Raw genomic sequence first — 12406 nt, 5'->3', positions numbered from 1 at the left:
CAGTTGAATAAAATCCACTGTGTATATTTTTTAAGAAACAAAATACTTGAAGATAAATTTAATGAATTGTGTTTTATTATAAATTTAAATGATAGTATTAATGAAGAAACTAAAGAAAACATAAACAAATAATAGGATACCTCAAATTAGAAGATTGAGGTTGAATATTTTTCAGTTTAGTTCTCTTCCAAGTTGTCTATCGAGATCATGTGACCCCAGTCCAGATTCCAACATTTTCCTCTGTAGAAAAATGTTTCCCAAGAAAATGTATAACATTTTGAGAAAGATCAATAAGGTCACATAACATCACTGAAAGTCCACTATCAAACTAAAATAGTCAAGACAGTGTGCTCATATATAAATATAGACATGAAAGTCAATGTAAAGAATTACAAATAAAACCACTGGACTGAGGTCAGGGACTCTATGGAAGTTAGGGGAACTGGAGAAGCTGAAGGGCATCACAGCCCCATAGGAAGAACAACTAACCAGTATCCCTAACCCGGACCCCTCAGAGCTCCCAGAGGCTAAGCCACCAACCAAAGAGCATACATGGTCTGGTCTGTGACCCATGACATATATGTAGCAGGAAACTACCTCCTCTGGCCTCAGTAGGAGAGGATGCGCCTAATCCTGTAGAGATCAGATGCCCCAAGGAAGGGAAATTCAGGGGGTTAGGGGCAGATGGGAGCAGGTAGGTGGTTGGGTGGGGAAGTACCCTCTCAGAGGCAAAGGGGAGTAGGAAGGGGTGAAGAACTCTGGAACGGAGGACTGGAAAGGGGGGGCAACATTTAAAATGTAAATAAATAAAATAATTTAATTAAAAAAGAGTTACAAATGAATCTACACTTGAAAGATCGAGTCTTTTTCAATAGAAGTAATTTAATAATAAAATAAACGTCTCAAATTGTGCCATATCAAGCCAATGGATAGTAAAACAAATCTCAAACTTACTTCATACCACAAAGAAAAACTAAACCCCAAACATTATACACCTAGAATTCAAAATGGAATTATAAAATTTGCAAAGTAGAACAGCCAAAACTCTTTGAGGCTTGGACGTAGACAGATTCCAGTGTGAAAGGATCAACCATGAAAATAAAAAGTCATAATTAATTTAGTCAAAATGTTTAACTTTTCACCTTCTGAGTATTTTATTAAGAAAATGTATTTTCGGAGCTGGAGAAATGGCTCAGCGTTTAAGAGCACTTGTTACTTCCACATTCAGGATGTGGTCACAACCGTGACTGTTATCACAACATCACACAAGCACACACACACATGATTTCATGAGCAAATTCGTCTCTGCCTGAGATGCTTCATGGCAGTTTTCACTTCCTCATTCCTCAAAGTGTAAATGAGAGGATTCAACAAAGGGGTGACCACTGTGTAGAAAACCGATACCACCTTGTCGATGGAGAAGCTGCTATCTGGCCGAGTGTAGAGGAAGATACATGGCCCAAAGAACAGGGCGACCACCATGAAGTGGGCTGAGCAGGTGGACAGGGCTTTCCGACGACCTTCTGCAGACTGTTTTCGAAGAGAAAACAGGATGACTGTGTAAGAAGTGACCAAGGCTAGAAAACATACGAGGGAGATGGTTCCACTATTGGACACGATCAGAATCCCTGTAAGGTATGTATCTGTGCAGGCCAGCTTGATGACAGGAGGTACGTCACAGAAGTAGCTATCGATAATGTTTGGGCCACAGTAGGGTAGACGAATAGTCAAGAAGGTCTGCACAAGTGAATGAATAGTGCCCCCCAGCCAGAGTGCAAAGACAAGCTGTACACAGACCTTCATGTTCATCACATTGGAGTAATGCAATGGGATGCAGATAGCCACATAACGATCATACGCCATAATCGTCAGCAGAAAGATCTCAGAACAAGCAAAGAGATGTAGGAAGAAGAGCTGTGCAATGCAATTGTCAAAGGAAATGGTCTTCCTCTCTAAAAGCAAACCCTCAAGCATCTTGGGCACGGTGACAGATGAGTGGCAGATGTCAATGAAGGACAGATTGCTCAGAAAGAAGTACATGGGATTGTGGAGACGTGGCGTGAAGACTATGGTAACAACAATGAGGAAGTTCCCCAAAAGTGTTAACATATAAGTGACTGTAAATGGTACGAAAAACAGAATCTCCAACACCCAGTTGTCAGTGAGGCCCAGGAAGATAAATTCAGTCACTCTTGTTTGATTTAGAGCTCCCATCTAATGAGCGTTCCGGAGGATCTGGGGATGGGGGTTAAATTTTAAATTATCCTGAGTAATACAGAGATGAAGTCATTGAAATGACTGTTTTTCTTTGAGGCTTGGCATGAATATGTAAGTTATTTTAAATCCTTGCCCCTTTTTTTAACCTGGTTCTTTTCATTTCAGAATAATCCACAAAGAATAGTATCAGACTTGTGCCAAAATCATAAAGCTCCAAGGAAGACCACTCATTATTTGACTTCTGTTATTAAGATAATCTTTAAAACTTTAACAGTATTTTGTTTTGTCCAGTGTGGGGTCATTTTACATTTATTAAAATACTATTCATTTCTTACTTTGTTTTTGTATTACCTCAAAGTACTGACTTTAGAAAAACTATCCTGATTCAATAAAAGTTTGCTTCTCTTTCATAATTATTTTATGGTACTTAACTATAAAAGAAAGTAGGAGATTTAGTTTTGATTTCCATAAGCTAAGCTGTTCTTTAAAAGTACAGAAGAAACAGAAAGACTTTAAACGCCAGAACACCAGGAAAACTGGCTGTGAGATACTATTTCCTAGGAATGACAGAGAAGTTTTGCCAATGATACACCAATATGGCTGCCTAAACAACACCTGAACAAGTACAATACCAGTAGATTCAGTAACATGAAAGGAGACAACCTCATGAGGCCGCAGTTGTAAACAAAGAACTACAGGCAACTAAGAAATACTGAGAGTGGAAGAGATAGTATTCCCCTATTTGGTTATCCAACACAAAGTGACGAGCCCTGAAATTATATATACACAGTAACACTAAACACTACAGACTGAGCAAGTTGTATTTACATATTTATATATTTGTACATTAATGTTTAAATATTATATGTATACATATATATCTTAATAAAAAGAGGCCATGATTTAGGAAGGAGCAAGGGAGGGTATATGGTAAGGTTTAGATGGAGGGAAAGGAAGGAGGAAATAATATAATTAAATTCTAATTGTAAAAAGTATTTTTTCAAAAAGTAATAACCACAGATGACTTACCTCTTGCAGCACTTGGCAAGTGCCTTGTACTTTGTAGGTTGGCAGAAAAAAACTCTTATTTGCAGTAAACTAACTTCTTAGGTATTGTGAGTCTAATCACGCCCTCTCAATTGAACTAATAAACCACAAACTATGATTCTTTCAGTTCTGTAATGTAACTTTTCTGCCAGGAAAATTATATACTATCGCATTGTTCCTATTGTTCATGATGCCTGGGTGACCATAAACTATAAGAGTTTTAAAAGGTAATCATCACAAATCATCCAAAATGAGGCTTTGATCTAATTATTTCACTTAGGGCAAGGTAGTCTCATACAGTGTCCAAACTACAGAAAAAAAAAATAATAAAGATGGAGGAATTTTAAATCTAGTACTATTTGAAGCAGCCTAACAGTCATGGGTTGACTTGAGGGGAGTCTGTATGAATGGCTGAACTTGACTAGGTTTGTATCCACTCATTAAGAATGATGGTGATACAGAAGTGGATGCTTACAGTCAGCTATTGGATAGATCACAGGGTCCCCAATGGAGGAGCTAGAGAAAGTACCCAAGGAGCTGAAGGGTACTGCAACACTATAAGGTGGAACAACATTATGAACTAACCAGTAACCCCCAGAGCTCGTGTCTCTAGCTGCATATGTGTCAGAAGATGGCCTAGTCGGCCATCAGTGGAAAGAGAGGCCCATTGGACTTGCAAACTTTATATGCCTCAGTACAGGGGAACACCAGGGCCAAGAAGTGGGAGTGCGGGGAGGGGAGGGAGGGTATGGGGGACTTTTGGGATAGCATTGGAAATGTAAATGAAGAAAATACCTAAGAAAGAAAGAAAGAAAGAAAGAAAGAAAGAAAGAAAGAAAGAAAGAAAGAAAGAAAGAAAGAAAGGAAGGAAGGAAGGAAGGAAGGAAGGAAGGAAGGAAGGAAGGAAGGAAGGAAGGAAGGAAGGAAGGAAGGAAGGAAGGAAGGAAGGAAGAAAGAAAGAAAGAAAGAAAGAAAGAAAGAAAGAAAGAAAGAAAGAAAGAAAGAAAGAAAGAAAGAAAGAAAGAAAGAAAGGTGATAAGAGAGCTATTGAACCAGTACATAATGGTGATGTTTGATAGTATATTATCGACATTCTGTTACATGCTAGTGCTCCATAATTTATCAAAAGACAAAAAGAAGACTGGAAAAAAATGTCAGAACACATGGGACAGAAAAGGAGAATATTCCCTTATTCAAAGACACTTAAAATTTGATAGTAAAATATAAATGATCACATTAAAAATGATTAAAGAATACAAACTCAATGACCACTGGAATGGAATCACAAAGGGGACATGTGTCTGAGTGATAGTCATTCAGGAGAGTTAGAGAATAAAACCAAGTACATTTCTTTTTATCACATTGGCAAAAGCATGAAAAATGGATCCAGTGTTTACATACTGTTACTGACAGTATTCTTAAGACCTCTTGTGGGAAACAAGTTTGCAGTACTGAAGAGAATTTTAATGTCTACTTCTTGGCCAAGGAATCCCATTTTCAGGACTGAATTTCATAGAACTAAGGGAACTGGTAACTAGGTACACACTTATTGAAATACTTTTTAGTAAAATGAGGTATTGGAAACAAACAATGCTTATCAATACCTCATTTAGAAATAGATGATTTTTAAAGTTTGTTAACGTTTATCTTATTATTTTAGGGGTATGTGTGTTTTGTCTGTGCAACATGAACATGCCTAGGACGTTGAAGACTAGAAAAGATCCTGCGGAACTTAAGTTACAGACAGTTATGAGCTGCCATGTGGGTGCTAGGAATCGAACCAGGGTCCTATGAAAAAGCAGCCAGTGTTCTTAACTGATAAGCCCCATGAATAAATAACTTTTGGCACAGGAACAATATGGAATACATGTGAACCATTAATGCTCTGGATGTGTGTGTAGTAACCTAAGATAGTGGTTCTCAGCATGGCTGTCAATCAGGACTACTTAAATGATTTTTATAAATTTTGATGTCCCATCTCACCTCAAACAATTAACTCATCTCCCCTTGGTGATTTCAATATGTAGTCAAGAGCAGAAACAAAAAAAGAAAGTCCAACAAAAGAATCTATTATGAATATATTGTGAGTCTTAAAAAAGGATGGAGAGAAGAAAGAAGAGACAAAGAAAGGAATCAAGAGACATTTGTGTATGCATATATGTACATGTATATATGTTTTTAAACATGCAAAAATGTGTAATTGTTCATTATTTCTACTTGAATATATTTCTAAAGTGGTATATTTGAAGAATATAAGTTTTAATATTATTTACTTCCATAAACATGGGATTAAGAGAATACAAAGATTTTATTAATTTTTATATTACGTTCTATAATTGTTTATATACTTACTAAGCAAGCTTTAAAACGAGAAACTGAAAATGTATGGAGAGCAAATATCAAAAATATGGTGACTTCATAGCGTTACAAGTAATTTTATTTCTTCTCTGTGTCTAAGGGATTATAATAATGTGTTTGTGTCATTGCATTTTTTTGTGAAATGGTCTCACAATGCTGCTTAGGCTAGCCTAAAACTCCCTTTGTAGCCCAAGCTAGCCTTGACCATACAACCTTCCATTTCAGCCCCGTAAGTGCTGGAGTTACAGGCATGTACAAACATAGCTAGCTACTGTTGTGTCTTTTATAAAGAAATATACTTGTGTTGGGCATTATCTCTAGCATCACTAAAACACGAGCCACACAACCGTTTTGGTTTGATTCGTTTTTTTTTTTTTTTAATGGTACTGGCAATTGCACCTATTTAATGAAAGCTACTAGGCAAGTATTCTACCACTCAACCTATGAAGTATCCTCAACCTATGAAGACTTTCAAATACAGAAAAGGTTAGACTTAGTGCCTTGCAAAATGAGACTGTTAAATTAAAAACAAATAAATTCAAATTATTGAGTAAAAATTAAGAAATGCCTCTTTGGGTCTGCAGTGTAGCCCTGTGGTCAAGCATTCACTTAACAAACACAAGGCCCTCTGCTTGATACTCGGCAGAAGAAATGGAAGAAGAGAGATGGATAAGGGGGAAGGAAAGAATTCCTCTTTTACTGACTTAGTAATAACCCTTTTTTAAAAAAAAAAGTCATCATCTGGATACTGCAGCACACACCTATAATCCTAGAGCTTTGAAAGTTGAGGAAGAAGGAAGAAGGATCAAACTTCCCAAAGCCTACACACTAAAGCACAGTGCCATGCTGCTTAAAACACACTAAACAGGAAGTAAGCAAGCAAGCATGCAGTGCCCTTTAAGGAACAAAAGGCTCTAACCATGCAACCCTTGAAGAAAGGGAAATACTTTATTTTTCTGTCCATATAACAAAATACTTGTCACAACAAATAGGAACTCACTAAATACTTCTTAGCTGGAAAAAAAAGTAATATTACAAACAGAAAACAGTAAGTACCAAATGTTGGGGGTACATGATGACCTCAGTAGACGTGTGCTCTGTATGGGACAGGAGAACCAAAGAGCCAGAATTCCCACCGGGCACGAGGAGTGTGCCCGGGTGTGCATAGTGAGGCAGGGAGAACTGAGCTTTAGGTCCTTTGCTTGCCTATTTAGCTTTTCCTAGAGTTCCCACAGCAGTTCCCAAACACAGACAGTAATGACTTTCCCTTTTTCCAATTATTCCACTAAGAGTCTCCTGAGTCACTACAAATTAAAGGCCTTTGCTTCCAGACTCCCCAGTTTTAGCCTATTGGTGTCCATCATTGTATCAGAAATCCTCAAACTGTATTTGTCTGTCTGATGCCTTATCTGTTTCTACCTGACCTCTATTTGAATACTGCAGGACCAAACCTTGGCAAAGACACCCTTAGAGGGGGCTCCTTTTGCAAAGGGAAGCCTCAGTGTCCATCACAGCTGCCTACCAATTTAGCTTCAGGTATATCTATAAAATGCTCGGCTGCCAAGACCTTACTTGAATGAGTCCAGTATGAGAAAATGTCCTACGCTAATTGAATGTCAGAGAGTTAAAGGAGACAGGGAGGCAGTCGCAGAGAAGATGTGTTAAACTTTTTTGACAGTTTTACATTCTAGTAAAATGGACTGCATTAGGTTTCAGGAATGTTGTGAGATTTCATGTTAAGATTAGAACTCCATCCCACCACCTCTGCCATAGTTCTCCTCTGTTTGGCAGTTGCTGTGGAAAACTGAGTCATAAATTCCCGGATCTTTTACCAAACTGTACTTAGATTCTTATCTGTTTTTTATTGTTTACAGTAGGCTATATCAAGTTTTTTTAATACTTGACTGTATAAATGAGATCATGTGCCTGGTGGTCAACCAACACTGAGAAAGAAGCCTCTGAGAAAGAAAATCACACCCAGAGAGACACAACAGTGCCCTTCAGTCTGCACACAGAGAAATGTTCCCAGAGAATGGCCCTCCCAGATAGGGAAGCCCAGGAAGCCAAAGGAAGCCACCACAGCTCAACTAGTCCTCTGTATCTTCTCTGGCCATCCCAGATATGATCTTAAAGAATAGAATGCTGAATTTCAGAGCACAGAGGAGAATTTCCCTCTGGTACTGAGACAAATGAGCCAAGAGTAGGGGCCACATCCCAGGAAGGAGGCTTCTTCTTTGGAAGATTTTTTTCAAGCTCAGTGTTCATTATATGAACTCTTTTCTATGAATTGTGCTGGTGATTCAAACACAAAGAAGCAGAGGGAAGAGAGAGCATTGATCCCTCCCTACCCAAGATCCCACAGCCCAGTGATTCTTTCAGTAATCAGAAGAAGAAGCAAATGATACAGTAAAATAGGAAAGGCAAGAAATCATAGCCTCAAACATCTTGAAGAGTCTTGAATAATATACATATGTATGGATAGATAGATAGATAGATAGATAGATAGATAGATAGATAGATAGATAGATAGATAGATAGATAGATAGACCAATAGATGGATGGATCGATGGATGGATGGATGGATGGATGGATGGATGGATGGATGGATGGATGGATGGATGGATGAATGGATTTGTTTGTCCATGCATGCTTAGGGGGACAGTGAGGAGTGTGCAGGGTGTGAGTGTTGTGTTTGGGATGTGTATACCTGTGCCTGTGTATACACACACACACATGTCACACACATTTGTGCTGGGGGGGGGGGGTACATGTGTGCAAACACCTTTAGTGAAGCAGCACATTAAAAAACTATGGCTGACTCTGAATGCAAAGGAGGATTAAAATGAGTCTAAGTTAAAAGCACTCCCACTAAGTTTCTAAACCATGTGGATACAACTTATCTGCTAAATACCTGGAAAAGAGTCTGGCTCAGTGCTGTGCACAGTGTCATCAGGGGCAGAACCACAGAAGCCTGGGACGTGTTGTCAGTGAACAGTGCTGACTCTTACCAGTGTTCCCCAGCCGTCCAGTGGTGATTCTTACAATGGTATTATGCTCTTTCATTCACCTTCCTCATAATTCCTTCTAGAAATAAAACACAAACCGCTGCATATTTTAAATAAATAACAGATCCTGATTTAGGTAACTGGTCTTCTGTGTGAAAATTATATAATTGTAATATTGCTCCTTGGGTTTTTTAATATTTTCCTTCTCTGAATGTTCTGATTTATACTTTCAAATGTATAAATGTACTTTCTGGCCAAGATAAGTAGAATTAAGCCACCTCTTCAGTTTCACTTTAAGCAGTCACTAAGCATGACCACCACTAGAACTTACATTAATACCTCCCCAGATTTGTCACTTAAAAGTAAAACATGTATTGTGCAAATTTTGCATACAAGAAAAGTATTTATTCTGAGTGACATAAATATGTGGCATACTTGAGGAGATATGGCCTGATGCCAGCATTAAGTTTAAAATTTTGTTCTAGGAAAACGTAAATTGTTAAGGAATCTATGTCAAGTCAAATCTAGTTAATCTTAGGTTCTTTTGCTATCCAGATGAATGCAATGGCCTTAAAGATGCCAATATAGTTAGAGAAGGGACAGATCACCATCCTGTGCACTCTCAGGAGAGAACCATGCCTAGAAGACTTTATTGCCTTCTAGCCCTGGTCAACATCCATTTTAAATAAATAACAAACCCTTTATAAAGATGAGGTAGCTATAAAGGCTTGTATCAGCCAACCTCATAGCTCTGTTAAACTCTCTGTATGGCCCAAAGCAATAAATAATAAATATATCTTTGTAGATAAGATCTACCTATCTTACCTGTTTAAAATAAATTCCCCCAACTGACAACAGAAACCATCTATCCCATACTTCCATTAGTGATCCAGTTCTCCTACACCTTAGTACAAACACCTAGGACACAAAATCACAGAGCACAAAATATTTTCAGGCTTGCAAGCTCTGGGGTTTTTATCAATCTAACCCAAGATCTTGAAGTGGTCACTGGATGGCTCTAATTGAACTTGAAATGATTGTTAAATGGCTCTACTTGAACCTGTCATCAGTGAATACCCAGGGGCATTATTAAAAGTTTCATGATTCAATGTACTTCCTGCTATTAGTCTCACTCATTTAGCAATTTAATAAGTGGACAATAAACCCAGTAGCCTCTAAATAAGGAAGAGCTCCAAAGCTTTTGCAGTTTCCATGACAACAGCTTGTGTGGACATGATACTAAACATTGCACTACACACCAGGGATGTTAAGGTAGTTCACAAGTAGAACAGAAACCTTGAAATGGAAGGTGTTATTTAGAATTCCATGTATATGAAATATCCAAAAGAGGCAAATCTGTAAAGGTAGAAAGTACATTAATGGTTTTGAGGAGCTGAAAAGATAGAGAGATGAAGAAGACTGCTAGACAGCATGAGTTCCTTTTTGAGATGTTGAAGATGTTCAAAACTTAAGTTTGATTTTATGACTCCATTAGTATACTAAAAAAAAATATTGCCTTGTATATTATAACAGTAAGGTAAGTGAACTGTGGATGATATAAAACATCCGATTATAAGCTTGTTTATCTAGGAGTGTGGATTCATACCTGCCTCCCTGCTCCATGTTGGGATTTGGACTAGCTTGAGCCTGTACAGGTTTGTGCATGCATTCGTAACCACTGCACATTCACATGTGAAACTGCCCTAGTGTATCTAGAAGCACTAGTTCTTTGTACTGGTATGCCACTTTTTAGCTCTTGAAACCTTTCTGCTTTTCCTCTGCAATGACCTCTAAACCTTATTAGAATGAGGTGTGACATAGATGTCCCTTTAGGGCAGAACATCCCACAGTTACTTACCCTCTGCAGTTTGACCAGTTGTGCATCTCTACATTGATAGCCATCTACTTCAAAAAGAAACTCCTGTGGTGAAGGCCAAAGGTGTATAAATCTATGGGTCAAATGATAAGGTTTTAGGAGTTGTATTAATGCTATACACCATTAGCAGAATAATGTGACTCAAGTAGGTTCTTTCCTATGGCCTATGATCTATCCAGCCACAGGTCCTTGAGCCCAGTAACTATTCCAGGTATTAAGATTTATCTTTTGTAGTGGACTTAAAATCCAGCCATAAAGTAGATACTATTCCCATGACATTTATGCCACTGTTGCACTGATGGGTATATCTTGCCAAGCCGGCCATTATTGTAGCTCACAAGGCTCATAGCTGTGTAAAACTGGTAATTACTTTTCTCCTCCAGTAGTGTGTGTAGCATCTTCCAACCCTATGAAAGCTAGCCAGTATGAGCCTTCCAAGTCAGTGCCAACTTGATTCCTCCATGTCCTATTACTCAAGTATATGGTATTTTCAGCAGTAGAGTTTTACCATTACATCTTGGAGGGTAACTAGTTGCAATGACATTAGACTATAGACTATATAGAAAGCTCTGTGTGACCTCACTGGCCGGCAGTTCCCTAGAAGTAACCAACTCCTAGCACTGGGCTTGTTCTTTGTAAGCCTGAGTTATCCAGTAGGATCATTGTTGCCCTGATGTAAGACAACTCCATTTAAATTCTCTCTAGACATGAGTTTATATTTTAGGATGCTTCTGTGATGTTAGCTTTCCATAAGACTTTTTCAGAATGTCTCTAATACTAGTTGCCCCCTTTCATATTCCCTTCTCTCCCTTGCCCTCCCATTTACTCATCCCATTTAACCGTTCTTACCCTATTATTCCCTTTCCCATTTTATATAACCGTATTCTCTCTTCCCTCCCTTAAACTGCCCCCCATGACCTCTTATTAATTTTCTGATCTCAGTGGGTTTTCCAAATGAAACATGCAAATTTAAAGCTTCAAAGAAATCATCCACAGATGAGAGAAAATATGAGCTGTTTGTCTTTGTGGGCCTGGGTTACCTTACACAGAATGATTATTGTCATCTCTGTCCTCTATCTGCAAATTGATCTCATGATTCCACTTTTCCCATTGTGTAAATGTGCTACATTTTTATTAACCATTCATCCATTGATGGATGAATAGACTGTTTCCATTCCCTTACTGTCATGAATAAAGCAGCAATGAAAATGGATAAGCAGATATCTCATATATACACATATATTCTGGCTATTAATCCTCACTCAGATGGGTATCTGGTAAACATTTTGCTAATTTTGTAGTCTGCCTCTTCCCTCTGATAATAGTGTCTTTTGTTGTACAGAAAATTTTAAGTTTCATGGCATCCCACTTACCAACAACCAATCGTAATGCCTGCACTACCAGGATCCTGTTTAGAAAGTCCTTTCTTGTACCTTTAAGGTCAAGCTTATTCCCTCCTTTCTCCGCTATCAGTTTTAAAGTGACAGGTCTTGTGTTGAGGCCCTGGGTCTACTTGGAGTACAGTTTTGTGCAGAGTGAGGGCTGGGAATGTTGTTTCATTCTTCTACATGTAGCTATCCAGTTTGACCAGCACCTTTGTTAAAGATGCTGTCTTTCTCCAAGATGTAATTTTGAAATCTTTGGAAAAGAGAACAAATTAGGAGACTGTAGGAGTGTAGGCTTATATGTGTCTTCAGTTCTATTTTACTAATGAATCTAGTCTTATACCTGTACTATGCTATTTTTAATATTATAATTCTATAATATAACTTGAAATCAGGGATAGTGATTCCTCCAACAATTTTTTTATAGTTCAGGGTCATTTTCTTTTGTTCTTTCACATGAGATTTAAGGTTATTTTTTTTCAATTCTTATAACAAACTTTGTTGAAATTTTAACAAGA

General features: G+C 38.0%; 1 protein-coding gene and 1 further gene across 1 annotated transcript; both read right to left on the bottom strand.

The window, feature by feature from the left end:
- Positions 1-12406, bottom strand: part of Tcra (T cell receptor alpha chain) — a 1796232-nt gene that overhangs the window by 1771570 nt on the left and 12256 nt on the right.
- Positions 1227-2236, bottom strand: Olfr1509 (olfactory receptor 1509). The gene has a single exon (NM_020514.2). It carries the CDS (start codon positions 2212-2214, stop codon positions 1288-1290), a length of 927 nt encoding a protein of 308 aa, NP_065260.2. The 5' UTR covers positions 2215-2236; the 3' UTR covers positions 1227-1287.

Source organism: Mus musculus, chromosome 14 (genome assembly GCF_000001635.26).
Source record: "Mus musculus strain C57BL/6J chromosome 14, GRCm38.p6 C57BL/6J".
Taxonomy (NCBI): domain Eukaryota; kingdom Metazoa; phylum Chordata; class Mammalia; order Rodentia; family Muridae; genus Mus; species Mus musculus.
Note: the sequence above shows the minus strand (reverse complement) of the source record. Positions and strands in the feature narration are given on the sequence as shown.

What these genes read in the sequence shown, in the direction of transcription:
- Olfr1509 (NM_020514.2), bottom strand. Translation starts at nt 2,214, where the DNA reads ATGGGAGCTCTAAATCAAACAAGAGTGACTGAATTTATCTTCCTGGGC.